Here is an 18,972-nt window from a genome sequence, read left to right as displayed (position 1 = left end):
GAGATGGCTTCACCCTCACAGTCTCCAGGTCGATCCACATGTCACCTTCTTTCTGGGGTACGGTCCACCTTGGAATGGCCTCCTGTTAGCAACGGCACGACTTTCGTCCCACACTTCTCCTTTCATATTGATTGAAGAATCTCTCATTGAGGAGGTTCTCCCATGGACAGATATGTAGGTCTTTACAAGGCAGGTCAGAATTTCTGAATAAGAGGCGATGTCACAGTACCTAAATTCTAACTGCGGGAAAGAACAATCGCACTAACTGACATTCAGTCCAACCATTACGAACTTCACAGTTTTTAGGGTAAGGTGGCAAATAACTAGTAGAGGAGGGGGCCTGCCCCTAGGGGATCTACTCTTTTCCCCATTAACACAAAAACAGATCCTCCCCCACCCAACACTGCCAAACCAATATGACAGTGATATAATTAATGCAAATACGACATTATGGAGTTTCAGGACTAGTTTGAAATCCTGTCCCGAACACCCATAACCATACATATAAGTCATAAGGTTTCCGAGCTTCTCAGAAATTAGACCCTGAACCTTCTCCTTCGCTGTCTCTCATGTCCATGAGATTCCTGGCTTCAGGATTTTACTGGAGTTACGTCCTGAGCCTCCTTCTACAGTTAGCTTTGTAAAGTTCTGTCTGGTTCTGGTGTAACTGGTCAGCAAGTCCCTTGACCCTCCGGTCACAGTCCCATGTAAATGATGATAACCAGAACCAGAAGAACGTTCACTGGGTGTATCAAGAGATTGTAGAACCTTTGGACTGTAGCCAAATAGACTCTCCAACCATAAAATCTTGGGGTCCTTTTCTAAGGCATGGGAGATCCTAGTTATCCTGTAATGCTCCTGCTGGATTGTGGCTTTGTTCTCAGTCTCTTGAAGACCTCTGAGAATTTCTTCTTTGCGGAAGTCTAACAAGAGTCGCTGGAACTGACTGCCAAAACCGAGTGAGATCCTTTGGAGCCTCACGAGGGTGTCAGGGCGGCTATCAGGTCTCTTCTCTGGCGTCAATGGGATTTTTCCTTCTGCTCTATTGTACTCATTCCTAGGACAGAAGAAAATGCCCCCTCATAGTGCAATTAGTTGTCTAATACCAGCACCAATACCTTTGACCCAAGAGTAGAGAAAGGTATTGGGCTGACCTTCATCTCACAGGACCCCTCGTTATCCTAACACTGGTGTGTAAACACCCAACTATCAGCAGATCGCGTCCTCTGCTTACACATGCCTCTGCACCAACAGATAAGGATGGTCACCCTAATAGGTTAGGATATCCGAGGGGAGCTGTGGACAAAGCACCATCTTGTTCTTGATGGCACTGTATCCCTGTCTTACTCATGTGTACTCAGGCTGATTTCCCCCTGTCATCATGTCTTGTGGAGGCCAGCAGAATCCATGGCATAAGTCATGCCTTGACTCTTCAGTACTCCACAACACAAACACAGGCTACACTCTGCTGTCAATCACTCTGCATCCAATCCCAATCAGAGCTGTGTTACCTGATCGGACTAGAAAGTAAGTGCACAGTGCAACATCACACCAATGTTGTCTTTCCGCCCCAGTCCCCAGTAAAAAAACAGCCCTACCGAAAACCTTAAGCAAAACAGTGTTACCTGTATCGATCTGAGACCTTGGTTGCACATTGTAACATCCCACTATATTGTGTACCAATGTCACCTGCCCGCAAACCAACACCTTCCTCAGTCCACAGTATAACACCGTTCTTACTCAAAGGGGACACAAGAATAAATCAAAAACAGCTGCGCCCGGACTCACAGCAGGGAATGCAAACTACAAAAATCAGCAGGGCGAAAAACATTCTTAAATAAGGACTACCATCATCAACATCAAGAAAAACATACAACCAGATAACAAAAACACATGACATGATAATACACGGGGATCAAACGGTGTAACAAATAGTACAGGGGTGTCAAATATTTCCTAGCCTAGATTGGCCATTTTGACCCCTCAGCACCTGGTGAGGCGTATGCTGCTGAGAGGTAACCCCTTTATGGCCAAGCTGACTAGGCCCCACTGCATGATTTGTTACTTGGCTACTACACATTGCATTTACTTGCACAAGGGCAATTCCTTGCAATATGTCCTTTGTTCCCACACCTGAAACACCTGACTTGGCTTCCTGTCCTCAGTGTTTTGTCCTTACCTGATTCACAATGTTTCCCTATATGACCTAAGCCAGCACATGCAAAACATCTGATGTTTGCCCTGCATTGCTTAGCTCTACACTTCCGTCGTGCTCCCTTTTCCTGAATTGTTCCATCCTAAGGGACGCACTCTTCACAATATTTCTTTTTCCCAGAGTCAGGGAACAATCTCTGTTATTCTGGACAGGCTCAAATTTTGGGAGATTTGGCCTATCACAGACTGATATTCCTCCTTTTTGCACCGGACAGCACAACATTTTTGGAGATTCTGGCCCTGACTTTAAGGGAAAAAAAAGGGGCGGCACAATTTTTTAAATTTTTCTGAAAATATGTTGCATGCCAGTACTTATCTGGGATCTTACAGCAACCTCATCATTCAATTTGGCTACCATCAGATCAGTAGAGGCAGCCTGTTCCTTGAAGGCCTTGATCTCAGCATTAGTGTTGATCACGAATATTCGAATTTCGAATTTTTATCGCGAATATAGGTACTTCGAAAATTCTCAAAAATTTCGAATATAGTTAGATATATTCGAAATTTCGAATATTCAAATTTTTTCGGATTTTATTTTTTTTTCACATTTTTATTTTTATTTTTTTTATCAGTACACATGATCCCTCACTGCTTCTAGCTTGTGGGCCAATAAGAAGGCTGCAATATACTTGACTTTAGGAGTAGTAGTGTTTGCGAATTTTGCTCTATATTCGTTTTTTTGAATATTCGCTATATTGCTATATATTCTTGTTTTAGAATATTACGAATGTTCAAAAAAACGAAGTTATAGCAATATAGAGAATATTCGAAAAAAATCGAATAGAGCAATTTAGCTAATATAGTGATATAATCTTCTTTGTCTAATAGTTGTATGTTGAAAAATTCGCAATAAAAAATTCGAATTCCGAAAATTCGCATATTACACAATCATTACCTTTCCGATTTTTTGAGTAAAAAAAAAATCTCAAATTTTCAAATTTTCGCCGAATATTCTACAAAATATTCGCGAAATATCGCGAATTCGAATATGACCCCTGCCGCTCATCACTACTCAGCATACGACTGAGTCAACTGAGCCTCAATTTCCTCCTTCTGCCTCTGCAGCTCTACTAACTGTGACTCTGTTTTAGCCACCTGAGTGTCTCAGTCAACCATAGATTGTACATTCTCTGTCAGCTGTTCCTGCAATCCCGAGACCTGGATCGAATTACTGGCTCAACACTGACAATAAATGGTCGAAGGAATTGTCTCTGTTGACCGAGACACCAGTGCAACACGCTTTGGCTTGCAAATGCTATCCTCAAATGTATACACAAGTTTGCCTAACATCTGAAGCCGTTTGGTCGCCTTATTCAATACCATCCGTTTGTTAATACAGATCTTGTCATAACTACAAGCCTATGTCAACAAATTGGAGCACAGCATTTCTGCTGACTTGTAAGTGGTGGGGAGGATGGGGTTAAATGTGCTGTGTTTAGCTAAGTGCAGTAGTGTCGAGAAGTCCATACTCACGTCTTGTTGAGATACAATCTTCTTTGGTGCTGTCTTTTCCTGTCCTTGGTTTGCTGCTTGGAGGAGATCCTCTAGTACCCGGAACGCCTTCTCCCATCCAGCCGTACTTCTTATGATCAGCTACAACAGCGATGGTTCTCTCAAAGCGACTGTATGCAACTTCTTCCATATGCTCGCACGTATTCAAGGTTCGTGTAAGGCAACAGAAAATCGTTAAAATTAGGTTCTCTGCTGTAGATATTACCTTGTGTTTAGCTCTGAACTATCAGGCTCTGGACGCACAGAAACCACTGTCCGTGTCTCTCTTGCCTTGACTAGTTCACAGAGTAAACGATTTTCTTCACCAAAGCCAAACACAGAAACAAATTCCTAGCAGTGGGCCTGGCTCGCCAATGTAAGAGAAAATATTAATTATTAATATTTTAGGTTAATATCAATAATTAATATTCATAAATTGGCGTGAGTTGTTTATTGATAACTCCGCCTATTTATACTATAAATACAAACTATCTGTTGCTCTACCTTTTCCTGAACTATGTGCGATGAATGATTACGGCGGCGACCAAAGGGACTATAAACTGCGTATTGAACAATAATTGAATTTATCACACAAATAGTCTACAGTCTATTATTACTGCTATATCTATATATATTTATATCAAAAGGTTATATAAATTTATTTACATATAGACACACACCGCACTACATTAACAACATTGTGTGTTTGAAACTGGTCTAACATCAGAAAACTGCTTAGATGCCCTGTCGCAGTAGTGGTTACAGCAGTAATTCTGCTTATAGATGTTTGTGATAGACAGTTGTCTGCTAAGACCCTGCCCCCATCCTTCTCTTCTGCTGCTGAATCTTCAAGCAGTTAGCTGGCAACAGCTGTAAGGTGAAAGAATTAATATAAATTAGTAGTTTTCTCTGTCAAGTTATATCCCTCTCCTTCCGGTTACCTTAAGGGTGTGCCTTCATGCACCTTGTTGTAAATATGGTCTCTATATATAGCCTACATGCTGGGAACTACCATACACACTGTTACGAAAGTAGGTGCGGATCCACTGTACCAACCAATCAGTTTGACTTTGAGCTAGTCCTAAGGGCATTATGCTGACAATCTCCTGTTTTTTACACTTTAACCACTATACAGGGATCTGGTGTTTGTTGTAGGAGAGGCACCAGTCTGCTACCTCTTAAAATAGTCCTGGTGTAGTTGACTGCTGACCCACGGGTGTCAGAGACACTTGTGTGAAGCACTGTGTTATCAGGTAATACTCATACTCAGGAAACAGGCCTAGGTCAAGGCAGGCAGAGATTGTGCAAATCTGTAAAACAGTCTAAAGGTAAGGGCAGGTGGCTTAGGATCAGTCGGGTGAACAGAAATGGGTTGGGTCAGGTGGCAATGGCTAAGAATCTGGAAATAAGGTAGAAATCAGTACATGGGCAGACAAACAGGTTATATCTCTTTTGCAGGGTCTAGCAAGGGACCTATGGCTCAGGAACCTCTGCCTTGGGAAAGGTATCTTAAGTACCCAAAGGTTTCCAGTCATTGGCTAGAGAAGATTGGTGTATTTGTGCGCTGGCCCTTAAGAGCCAGGGAGCGTGCATGATCACCCTACATGAAACAGAAAGCAAGGCTGTGGCTTACAGTGGGGGACACGGAACTATGGCACCGACCCACTACTGTAAGGAAGAGGAGGATCAGCGGGGGATGGGCGCTTGGCAACAGCTATTTAGGCGATGTGGTGCCCGTGCCTACCTTGGAAAGTGGGAAGGTGGCGGGCACAAAGAACCATCATAACACACTAGGATGTTTTATTAAGGTACATACACAAGTTAGCCAGATTAATAGAAAAGTTTGTCAGAGCTGCCGATTTTAGTGAGAGGAGCCAACTGTAGTACAGTATGTATATGTATATTGGGTAGTGCCAAAATATTTTTTCCCATGGAAGGTAATCTGCCACCAAAGGTGTCTGGAATTAGCTTACTCTCCTCTTGCCACTGACAGCACATAAATTATAAATTACCCTATATTTGTCTATGGTAGTACACTAATTCTGACCAATGCCACACCGTGTCCTAAGTTTGTTCATCATACAGTATTGGACTTTTTTATGTTGATATCAATCGAAAACTGACTCTTAGAGCAGTAAGGAAAATGTCTCTAGGAAATATGTAGGCCCTGATTCATTAGACCGATGTCTTCTACGTTGTACGCTGGGCTTGATGGGGCCTGCTCTGCCAGGGGAGCCATATAATTTATGATGAGGAACAGGCCTTGTCATAAATTATATGGCTCGTCCCGCAGTCCGAGTGCTGTAATGAAATGTATGGAAGCACTGACCTGCTGTAGATTTCAGTTATTATTTATGCATGTTGCTGGCATAAATTTCTGGGGGAAATTGACAAGGTCGGTGTAAACGACAATTGCAATTAGAAAAGTCACAATGGCATTGAAAAGTTGCAAATCCCTGTTGGGGGAATAATGAATTTCCCCTATTGTTCATGAAAGTTTTGAAGTTCAGGAGACATTTTAGATATGGTAAGGTAAGGGGGAAAGATGTCAAAATTGGAGCTGTTGAGCAGGAAGCCAGAAGGTGAAGGTTAGTGAAAGGTCGACGATTATGTATTGGGTTCTATTATAATTACTGAAAGTGAAGATGAACAGCTTCAATTTGGACTTCTGTCATTTATTAATCTGTTACACTCATTCCTATGGAGATTATGCTCATTAAGACAGTTCTCATTTTTCAGTGTTGCAGAAGGTTCGGAAAAGATGAATTGCCTTAAGTTCTTTTCCAAGTTTGAATCTGGAAACCTTCGAAAAGCAATACAAGTTCGTGAGTAAGTAAACAGGCTATGTGTGAAAACCATAAACTAGTGTGTAACTAGTGTGTAAACTAGGGATAAACTATCAGCTAATCCCTGCTTAGATTGTGGCTAAAAAGTGCCTGAAACACATATGGAACTGTCTAACAGTAAAACAGTCTGCTTTTACAAAATGAAAGCTGCACTGTGATTGGGTGTTGTGGGCGACAAAGACAATTTTCTTTTAAACAGTTTCATAAATGTGCCCTGTAATAAATATGGTTAAAGGCATGTACATCAGTTTTTGGTGCTAATTATTAAATCAGAATTCTGGTTCATTTAGCCTTGTAAATCTTCCCCAATGTTTTACTGTATGAATGCAGATAATTGTCCTTTTAATTGAAATATGGATATAAGTTTTTTTCATTCACTATTAAGAATGGCTGAAACTAGAGGCTTGTTTTAAATGGTTCTTTGTAACATTATTCTGCAAACCTTGGGTTGAATTTATCACTCCTAGCGCTCAGACTTCTGACTTCAAAAAGTCACACAAGTAAATGTTTACTTTTTTTGGACTAGCTTACAGTAGTTGCTGGCATTGCAGCCTGGGCCCTTTCACTTCAATGGGACTAAACTGCACATAGGCCATGTGACTGATAAACATGAGCAGGAAAAGGCCTCAGAGCTGAATGGAGCGCCACGGTGCTTCAAACTGCTGATCTGCTGAGGCGCTGTGAATTGGACCCCCACCTATCAGAAATCGATGACCTATATATCTATGAGTTGTTTTTATAGATAATAGTCTTGAAATCTTTCTTCTCTAATAGATTTGAATATGACCTGATCATGAATGCAGATGTTAACACTGACCAACATCACCAGTGGTTCTACTTTGAAGTTAGTGCAATGAGATCTAATGTCCCTTACCGCTTCAATGTCATTAACTGTGAAAAGATGAACAGCCAATTTAATTATGGTAAGCACCTATGGGAATTCAAGGTTTCCATATAAAGTCATGAATTACAGTTTGAAGAGATTAATGTTTTACTGTCATTTGTGCTCTAAGTAGTACACAGAAGGCTATCATAGCTATAAGTCATACACAGGAGGCATCATAGCTATAAGTCATACACAGGAGGGTATCATAGCTATAAGTAGTACACATCTAGCTATCTGTCACGCTCCTCCCACACCAAACATAGGAGGGAAATGTAAAAGGGAATAAGGCCTGAAAACTAGGGATGGAAGATGGACACCTCCTAGTGAAAACTCTAATCAAAGCCCTGACTGACTACCAGTATGAACAGACCCCAGAGGTACCGTAGGTGAGTTCATACACAGGAATACCTAAAGTCCTATCTAACCCTAAAGGACCCTGGTACTAATTACAGGAATGAGACATCCTGGTCCTCCAAAAGGAAGGATGAACGGGAGTCTCCCTAAGGCCTAATACAAAACGCCAAAGAAATGTAACACACAGAAAAGCCAAAATACAAAGGAAAAGGTAGCACTTAACTTCCAAGAAGCTATGGCAGCACCAGGAACTCAGTCGAGATGAAAACACCAGCTATCCACAGGTCCAACTGAAGTTATAAACCGCACAGCATTGTGGGAGAGACAACTTTAAATAGGAAAAGTTAAATGACCACAATAGCAATACCTGGAGGTTAAGGGTGTGGCCAGTACCAGAAACACAGACACCTATTGATCCACAAGGTAAACATGTCATACCAAACCACATGTTGCCAGTCTCAAAGATCTCCTGCCACTCACTGTCGCGGGGACCTCCATATGTCTCTGTAAATCTGTGACACTATCATAGAAAAAAATTGTACACAGCAGGCTATAATAGCTATAAGTAGTACACATTAGGCCATCGTAGCCATAAGTAGTACACAGAAGGCTATCATAGTTATAAGTAGTATACAGCAGGCTATCATAGCTATAAGTAGTACACAGCAGGCCATCATAGATATAAGTAGTACACAACAGTCTATCATAGCTATAAGTAGAGTTGAGCGGACACCTGGATGTTCGGGTTCGGCAGGTTCGGCCGAACTTGAAAAAAAAGACCCGAACTTTTGGCCACTAAAATGGCTCTAAAATAGCCCTGGAAAGAGCTAGAGGGCTCCAAAAGGCAGCAAAATGTGCTTAAGAGCATGGCAAATGTTCTGCAAACAAATGTGGATAGGGAAATGAATTAAAAAAACATATAAAAATATAAACAATAAAAATTAGGAATGATGTAGGAGGAAGAGATTGAGGAGGCGGTGAATGGGTGGATGTGGCGGTGTAGGCTCACGTGGCGGTCTAGGTGGAAGCGGCGGCGAAGGAGGAATAGGTAGCCAACAGAGATGTGTGTTATTTTGCATTTTTACATAGGGGTATCACCCAAAATATTGGGACATATATATAAAAAAAAAAGGAATAAGTGCACTTGAGTACAAGGATGGAGGGTTGAGGCTGTTAGAACTGTCTATTCTGCACAAGGTACAGACAAGTCTTTTGGGATCCAGGCCTGGTTCATTTTAATGAACGTGAGCTTGTCCACGTTGGCTGTGGACAGACGGCTGCGTCTGTCTGTAATGATGCCTCCTGCTGTGCTAAATACACGTTCAGAGAGTACACTGGCTGCAGGGCAGCCCAGCACCTCCAAGGCATACAGGGCAAGCTCTGGCCATGTGGACAATTTGGAGACCTAGAAGTTGAATTGGGAAGAACCATCAGTCAGTACGTGTAAGCGTGTGCACAGGTACTGTTCCACCATGTTGTTCAAATGCTGCCTCCTGCTAACACGCTCCATATCAGCAGTTGGGGCCGGTTGTTGCGGCGAGGTGACAAAGCTTTTCCACAAGTCGGCCATGCTAACCCTGCCTTCTGAGGTGCTGGCGCTGACACAGCTGCATTGGCAACCTCTTCCTCCTCCCCTGCCTTCGCCTTGTGCTTTCACTTGTCCCCCGGCGTCAGTCGGGAATGCTCTCAGGAGCGCGTCTACCAGCGTGCACCTGTAGTCGCGCATCTTCCAGTCACGCTCCAGTGAGGGAATTAACGGGGATCCAGCAGGGTGGCCACCCAGTAGTCAGCACATTTTAAAATGTGGGCAACTCTGCAGTCGTTGCGCAGGCACTGCAGCATGTAGTCGCTCATGTGTGCCAGGCTGCCCAGAGGTAAGGACAAGCTGTCCTCTGTGGGAGGCGTATCGTCTGCGTCCTCCATATCCCCCCAGCCACGCACCAGGGATGGGCCCGAGCTGCGTTGGGTGCCACCCCGCTGTGAACATGCTTCATCCTCATCTTCCTCCTCATCATCATCCTCCTCCTCCTCCTCCAGTAGTGGGCCCTGGCTGGCCAAATTTGTACCTGGCCTCTGCTGTTGCAAAAAACCTCCCTCTGAGCCACTTCTAAAAGACTGGTCTGAAAGTGTTAGAAATGACGCCTCTTCCTCCTCCTCGTCCTGGACCATATCCTCTTCCATCATCGCCCTAAGTGTTTTCTCAAGGAGACATAGAAGTGGTATTGTAACGCTGATAACGGCGTCATCGCCACTGGCCATGTTGGTGGAGTACTCGAAACAGCGCAACTGGGCACACAGGTCTTGCATGGAGGCCCAGTCATTGATGGTGAAGTGGTGCTGTTCCGCAGTGCGACTCACCCGTGCGTGCTGCAGCTGAAACTCCACTATGGCCTGCTGCTGCTCGCACAGTCTCTCCAGCATGTGCAAGGTGGAGTTCCACCTGGTGGGCACGTCGCATATGAGGCGGTAAGTGGGAAGGCCGAAGTTACGCTGTAGAGCAGACAGCCGAGCGGCGGCAGGATGAGAACGCTGGAAGCGCGCACAGACGGCCCGCACTTTATGCAGCAGCTCTGACATGTCGGGGTAGCTGTGAATAGTGTTGATCACGAATATTCGAATTTCAAATTTTTATCGCAAATATAGGTACTTTGAAAATTTGCGAATATTTCGAATATAGTGATATATATTCGTAATTTAGAATATTCAATTTTTTTTTTTAATCAGTACACATGATCCCTCCCTGCTTCTAGCTTGTGGGCCAATAAGAAGGCTGCAGTATATTTGACTTTAGGAGTAGTGTTGTTTGCGAATTTTCGTAATGCAAATTTTTATTGCGATTTTTTCAACTATTCTAATCTATTTTTTCTAATGTTCTAAAACAAGAATATATAGCAATATAGCGAATATTCGAAGAAAAAAAAAAAGAATATAGAGCAATTTAGCTAATATAGTGCTATAATCTTTTTTGTCTAATAGTTGTAATTTTTTTCTCATCTGAAGTTCAGATTGGAAAAAAATTACAACTATTAAAAAAAAAGATTATAGCACTATATTAGCTAAATTGCTGTATATTTGTTTTTGTTTTTTTAGAATATTCGCTATAGTGCTATAACTTTGTTTTTTCGAATATTAGTAATATTCTAAAATAAAAATATATAGCAATATAGCGAATATTCGAAAAAAACGAATATAGAGCAATTTAGCTAATATAGTGCTATAATCTTTTTTTTATAGTTGTAATTTTTTTACAATCTGAACTTCAGATGAGAAAAAAATTACAACTATTAGACAAAGAAGATTATAGCACTATATTAGCTAAATTGCTCTATATTCGTTTTTTTTTTTATATTCGCTATATTGCTATATATTCTTGTTTTAGAATATTACGAATATTCGAAAAAAGAAAGTTATAGCAATATAGCGAATATTAAAAAAAAAAAAAGCTAATATAGAGCAATTTAGCTTATATAGTGCTATAATCTTCTTTGTCTAATAGTTGTAAGGTAAAAAAATTAGCATTACTAAAATTCGCATTACGAAAATTCGCATATTACACGATCATTACCTTGCCGATTTTTCGAGTAAAAAAAATCGTAGAATATAACGAATAGTTGAATTTGCGAATATTCGACTAATATTCTACAAAATATTCGCGAAATATCGCGAATTCGAATATGACCCCTGCCGCTCATCACTAGCTGTGAATGAATTTCTGCACCACCAAATTCAGCACATGCGCCAGGCAAGGGATGTGCGTCAAACCGGCTAGTCCCAGAGCTGGAACGAGATTTCGCCCATTATCGCACACCACCAGGCCGGGCTTGAGGCTCACTGGCAGCAACCACTCGTCGGTCTGTTGTTCTATACCCCGCCACAACTCCTGTGCGGTGTGGGGCCTGTCCCCCAAACACATCAGTTTCAGAACGGCCTGCTGACGTTTACCCCTGGCTGTGCTGAAGTTGGTGGTGAAGGTCTGTCGCTGACCGGATGAGGAAGTGGTAGAAGAGGAGGAGGAAGCCGAGTAGGAAGAGGAGGCAACAGGAGGCAAAGAATGATGCCCTGCGATCCTTGGCGGCAGAAGGACGTGCGCCAAACAGCTCTCCGCCTGGGGCCCAGCCGCCACTACATTTACCCAGTGTGCAGTTAGGGAGATATAGCGTCCCTGGCCGTATCTGTGGTTAGGCGGACCTTGCCACAGATGGCGTTGTGCAGTGCACGCTTGATTTTATCCGATAGTTGGTTGTACAGGGAGGGCAAGGCTCTCCTGGAGAAGTAGTGGAGGCTGGGAACGACGTACTGTGGGACAGCAAGTGACATGAGCTGTTTGAAGCTGTCCGTCTCCACCAGCCTGAATGACAGCATTTCAAAGGCCAGTAGTTTAGAAATGCTGGCATTCAGGGCCAGGGATCGAGGGTGGCTAGGTGGGAATTTACGCTTTCTCTCCAAGGTTTGTGAGATGGAGAGCTGAACGCTTCAGTGTGACATGGTGGAGATGCTTGGTGACGGAGGTGGTGGTGTTGGTGGCACATCCTCTGTTTGCTGGGCGGCAGGTGCCAACGTTCCTCCCGAGGCGGAGGAAGAGGCCAAGGCAGCAGCAGAAGAGGGAGCAGGAGGGGCCGGAGCCCTTTCTTGGTTTTGAAGGTGCTTACTCCACTGCAGCCTGTGTCTCGCATGTAGATGACTGGTCATGCAGGTTGTGCTAAGGTTCAGAACGTTAATGCCTCGCTTCAGGCTCTGATGGCACAGCATGCAAACCACTCGGGTCTTGTCGTCAGCACATTGTGTGAAGAAGTGCCATGCCAGGGAACTCCTTGAAGCTGCCTTTGGTGTGCTCGGTCCCTGGTGATGGTGGCCAGTAGCAGGCGAACTGTTTTGGTGACGGCTGCTCTGCTTTTGCACCCTGCTCCCTCTTTTGCTACGCTGTTGGCTCGGTCTCACCACTGCCTCTTCCTCTGAACTCTGAAAGTCAGTGGCACGACCTTCATTCCATATGGGGTCTAGGACCTCATCGTCCCTTGCATCATCTTCCACCCAGTCTTACTCCTTGACATCCTTTTCGGTCTGCACACTGCAGAAAGACGCAGCAGTTGGCACCTGTGTTTCATCATCATCAGAGACGTGCTGAGGTGGTATTCCCATGTCCTCATCAGGAAACATAAGTGGTTGTGTGTCAGTGCATTCTATGTCTTTCACCCCTGGGGAAGGGCTAGGTGGATGCACTTAGGAAACCCTGCCAGCAGTCTTCAAACAGCATAAGAGACTGCTGCATGACTTGAGGCTCAGACAGGTTCCCTGATATGCACGGGGGTGATGTGACAGACTGATGGGCATGGGTTTCAGGCGCCACCTGTGCGCTTTCTGCAGAAGACTGGGTGGGAGATAATGTGAACGTGCTGGATCCACTGTCGGCCACCCAATTGACTAGCGCCTGTACTTGCTCAGGCTTTACCATCCATAAAACGGCATTAGGCCCGACCAAATATTTCTGGTCTACATTGAACAGTCACTTATGTAGCGATAATCCTAGATGTGCACAATATGAAACAGAGTATTTTTTTCACCCCAGTATGCCCCAGTATGAGAATGCCGTATTTCTGGTCTACATTGAACAGTCACTTATGCAGCGATAATCCTAGATGTGCACAATATGAAACAGAGTATTTTTTTTCACCCAGTATGCCCCAGTATGCCAAAGCTGTATTTCTGGCCTAAATGTAACACTTACTTATGCACCTATAATCACAGATGTGCACTATATGAAACAGAGTTATTTTTTTCACCCAGTATGCCCCAGTATGAGAATGCCATATTTCTGGTCTAAATTGAACAGTCACTTATGCAGCGATAATCCTAGATGTGCACTATATGAAACAGAGGTTTTTTTTTCACCCTAGTATGCCCCAGTATGAGAATGCCGTATTTCTGGTCTAAATTGAACAGTCACTTGTACAGCTATAATCCTAGATGTGCACATTATGAAACAGAGTTTTTTTTTTTTCACCCAGCATGCCCCAGTATATTAAAGCTGTATTTCAGGCCTAAATGTGACACTCACTTATGCACCTATAATCCTAGATGTGCACTATATGAAACAGAGTTTTTTTTTCCACCCCAGTATGCCCCAGTATGAGAAAGCCGTATTTCTGGCCTAAATTGAACAGTCACTTATGCAGCGATAATCCTAGATGTGCACTATATGAAACAGAGGTTTTTTTTAACCCCAGTGTCTCAAAGCAGTATTTCTGGACTTGCAGACATGCAGATATCCTGTGCTGGTGCACTATCGTTGCATAAAATGGCTGCCGATTATGTATTGACTAACTGAAGGAAAAAAAAATTGTTTTCAGTAGTAGTTGGCTCAGGGCAGGCTTAAAACAATTGTGCACTGCACCCACAAAACACATTTGCTGTAGATCGCCAAGTAAAGAAGCAGTTCTTCATAAGATTCCTCCCTGATCTCTCCCTCACAGCAGCTGCAGCCTATCCCTACACTAATCCGAGCAGAGTGACGGGTGGCGCTACGTGACTCCAGCTTATATAGAGGCTGGGTCACATGCTGCAGTTGGCCAATCACAGCCATGCCAATAGTAGGCCTCTTGGGGCAAGTAGTATGACGCTTGTTGATTGGCTGCTTTGCAGCCTTTCAAAAACCGCCATAGAAATCGCCGAACACTGAACCCGAACGTTTACGTAATTGTTCGGGTTCGGGTCCGGGTGCTGAAAAATCTAAAGTTCGGTACGCACCCGAACTTTACAGTTCGGGTTCGCTCAACTCTAGCTATAAGTAGTACACAGCAGGCCATCATAGCTATAAGTAGTACACAGCAGGCTATCATAGCTATAAGTAGTACACAACAGTCCATCATAGCTATAAGTAGTACACAGCAGGCTATCATAGTTATAAGTAGTAAACAGCAGGCTATCATAGCTATAAGTAGTACACAGCAGGCTATCATAGTTATAAGTAGTACACAGCAGGCTATCATAGCTATAAGTAGTACACAACAGGCCACCATAGTTATAAGTAGTACACAACAGGCCATCATAGCTATAAGTAGTACACAGCAGGCTATCATAGCTATAAGTAGTACACAACAGGCCACCATAGCTATAAGTATTATACACAACAGGCTATCATAGTCATAAGTAGTACACAGCAGGCCATCATAGCTATAAGTAGTACACAACAGGCCATCATAGTTATAAGTAGTACACAGCAGGCTATCATAGCTATAAGTAGTACACAGCAGGCCATCATAGTTATAAGTAGTACACAGCAGGCCACCATAGCTATAAGTAGTACACAACAGGCTATCATAGTCATAAGTAGTACACAACAGGCCATCATAGCTATAAGTAGTACACAGCAGGCCATCATAGCTATAAGTAGTACATAACAGGCTATCATAGCTATAAGTAGTACACAGCAGACTATCATAGCTATAAGTAGTACACAACAGGCCACCATAGCTATAAGTATTATACACAACAGGCTATCATAGTCATAAGTAGTACACAGCAGGCCATCATAGCTATAAGTAGTACACAACAGGCCATCATAGTTATAAGTAGTACACAGCAGGCTATCATAGCTATAAGTAGTACACAGCAGGCCATCATAGTTATAAGTAGTACACAGCAGGCCACCATAGCTATAAGTAGTACACAACAGGCTATCATAGTCATAAGTAGTACACAACAGGCCATCATAGCTATAAGTAGTACACAGCAGGCCATCATAGCTATAAGTAGTACATAACAGGCTATCATAGCTATAAGTAGTACACAGCAGGCCACCATAGCTATAAGTAGTACACAACAGGCTATCATAGCTATAAGTAGTACATAGCAGGCCATCATAACTATAAGTAGTACACAGCAGGCTATCATAGCTATAAGTAGTACACAGGAGGACACCATAACTATAAGTAGTACACAACAGGCCATCATAGCTATAAGTAGTACACAGCAGGCCATCATAGCTATAAGTAGTACACAGGAGGACACCATAACTATAAGTAGTACACAACAGGCCATCATAGCTATAAGTAGTACACAGCAGGCCATCATAGCTATAAGTAGTACACAGCAGGCCATCATAGCTATAAGTAGTACACAGCAGGCCATCATAGCTATAAGTAGTACACAGCAGGCTATCATAGCTATAAGTAGTACACAGCAGGCCATCATAGTTATAAGTAGTACATAGCAGGCCACCATAGCTATAAGTAGTACACAACAGGCCATCATAGCTATAAGTAGTACACAACAGGCCATCATAGCTATAAGTAGTACACAGCAGGCTATCATAGCTATAAGTAGTACACAGCAGGCCACCATAGCTATAAGTAGTACACAACAGGCTATCATAGCTATAAGTAGTACATAGCAGGCCACCATAACTATAAGTAGTACACAACAGGCCATCATAGCTATAAGTAGTACACAACAGGCCATCATAGCTATAAGTAGTACACAGCAGGCTATCATAGCTATAAGTAGTACACAGCAGGCTATCATAGCTATAAGTAGTACACAACAGGCCATCATAGCTATAAGTAGTACACAGCAGGCTATCATAGCTATAAGTAGTACACAGAAGGCTAGCATAGCTATAAGTAGTACACAGCAGGCTATCATAGCTATAAGTAGTACATAGAAGGCTATCATAGCTATAAGTAGTACACAGCAGGCCACCATAGCTATAAGTAGTACACAACAGGCTATTATAGCTATAAGTAGTACATAGCAGGCCATCATAACTATAAGTAGTACACAGCAGGCTATCATAGCTATAAGTAGTACACAGGAGGACACCATAACTATAAGTAGTACACAACAGGCCATCATAGCTATAAGTAGTACACAGCAGGCCATCATAGCTATAAGTAGTACACAGCAGGCCATCATAGCTATAAGTAGTACACAGCAGGCCATCATAGCTATAAGTAGTACACAGCAGGCTATCATAGCTATAAGTAGTACACAGCAGGCCATCATAGCTATAAGTAGTACACAACAGGCCATCATAGTTATAAGTAGTACACAGCAGGCCATCATAGCTATAAGTAGTACACAGCAGGCCACCATAGATATAAGTAGTACATAGCAGGCCATCATAGTTATAAGTAGTACACAGCAGGCCACCATAACTATAAGTAGTACACAACAGGCCATCATAGCTATAAGTAGTACACAACAGGCCATCATAGCTATAAGTAGTACACAGCAGGCTATCATAGCTATAAGTAGTACACAGCAGGCCATCATAGTTATAAGTAGTACATAGCAGGCCACCATAGCTATAAGTAGTACACAGCAGGCCACCATAACTATAAGTAGTACACAACAGGCCATCATAGCTATAAGTAGTACACAACAGGCCATCATAGCTATAAGTAGTACACAGCAGGCTATCATAGCTATAAGTAGTATACAGCAGGCTATCATAGCTATAAGTAGTACACAGCAGGCCACCATAGCTATAAGTAGTACACAACAGGCTATCATAGCTATAAGTAGTACATAGCAGGCCACCATAACTATAAGTAGTACACAACAGGCCATCATAGCTATAAGTAGTACACAACAGGCCATCATAGCTATAAGTAGTACACAGCAGGCTATCATAGCTATAAGTAGTACACAGCAGGCTATCATAGCTATAAGTAGTACACAGCAGGCTATCATAGCTATAAGTAGTACACAGCAGGCCACCATAGCTATAAGTAGTACACAACAGGCTATCATAGCTATAAGTAGTACATAGCAGGCCACCATAACTATAAGTAGTACACAACAGGCCATCATAGCTATAAGTAGTACACAACAGGCCATCATAGCTATAAGTAGTACACAGCAGGCTATCATAGCTATAAGTAGTACACAGCAGGCTATCATAGCTATAAGTAGTACACAGCAGGCTATCATAGCTATAAGTAGTACACAACAGGCCATCATAGCTATAAGTAGTACACAGCAGGCTATCATAGCTATAAGTAGTACACAGAAGGCTAGCATAGCTATAAGTAGTACACAGCAGGCTATCATAGCTATAAGTAGTACATAGAAGGCTATCATAGCTATAAGTAGTACACAGCAGGCCACCATAGCTATAAGTAGTACACAACAGGCTATTATAGCTATAAGTAGTACATAGCAGGCCATCATAACTATAAGTAGTACACAGCAGGCTATCATAGCTATAAGTAGTACACAGGAGGACACCATAACTATAAGTAGTACACAACAGGCCATCATAGCTATAAGTAGTACACAACAGGCTATCATAGCTATAAGTAGTACACAGCAGGCCATCATAGCTATAAGTAGTATACAACAGGCCATCATAGTTATAAGTAGTACATAGCAGGCCACCATAGCTATAAGTAGTACACAGCAGGCCACCATAACTATAAGTAGTACACAACAGGCCATCATAGCTATAAGTAGTACACAGCAGGCCATCATAGCTATAAGTAGTACACAGCAGGCCACCATAGCTATAAGTAGTACATAGCAGGCCACCATAGCTATAAGTAGTACACAGCAGGCTATCATAGCTATAAGTAGTACACAGCAGGCCATCATAGCTATAAGTAGTACATAGCAGGCCACCATAGCTATAAGTAGTACACAGCAGGCTATCATAGCTATAAGTAGTACACAGCAGGCTATCATAGCTATAAGTAGTACACAGCAGGCCATCATAACTATAAGTAGTACACAACAGGCCATCATAGCTATAAGTAGTACACAGCAGGCCATCATAGTTATAAGTAGTACACAGCAGGCTATCATAGCTATAAGTAGTACTCAACAGGCTATCATAGCTATAAGTAGTACACAGCAGGCCATCATAACTATAAGTAGTACACAACAGGCCATCATAGCTATAAGTAGTACACAGCAGGCCATCATAGTTATAAGTAGTACACAGCAGGCTATCATAGTTATAAGTAGTACACAGGAGGACACCATAACTATAAGTAGTACACAACAGGACAGAATGCTTTACTAGGTATTTATCAGCTATTGGGATATGAACCTTGATGCTGGACCCATGTATAGCTGACATCGATGTTATTGTTTTTGGAATACATTTTTCATATACTTTATCATGACTACCTTTCTATGCACGTCTGTATACATAGTACAATGTCCAGAAATACCCAGCCTTCA

General features: G+C 42.6%; 1 protein-coding gene across 1 annotated transcript in view; it reads left to right on the top strand.

Annotated features, from left to right (window-relative positions):
• Positions 1–18,972, top strand: part of AGBL1 (AGBL carboxypeptidase 1) — a 1,172,656-nt gene that overhangs the window by 266,535 nt on the left and 887,149 nt on the right. Inside the window, exons 13-14 of the mRNA XM_040414188.1 lie at positions 6,445–6,534; positions 7,326–7,474. Of these exons, the coding sequence (XP_040270122.1) occupies positions 6,445–6,534; positions 7,326–7,474 (239 nt within the window). The remainder of the gene's footprint in view (positions 1–6,444; positions 6,535–7,325; positions 7,475–18,972) is intronic.

The sequence above is a fragment of the Bufo bufo genome, chromosome 1, assembly GCF_905171765.1.
Source record: "Bufo bufo chromosome 1, aBufBuf1.1, whole genome shotgun sequence".
In the NCBI taxonomy this organism is placed as follows: Eukaryota; Metazoa; Chordata; class Amphibia; order Anura; family Bufonidae; genus Bufo; species Bufo bufo.
Note: the sequence above shows the minus strand (reverse complement) of the source record. Positions and strands in the feature narration are given on the sequence as shown.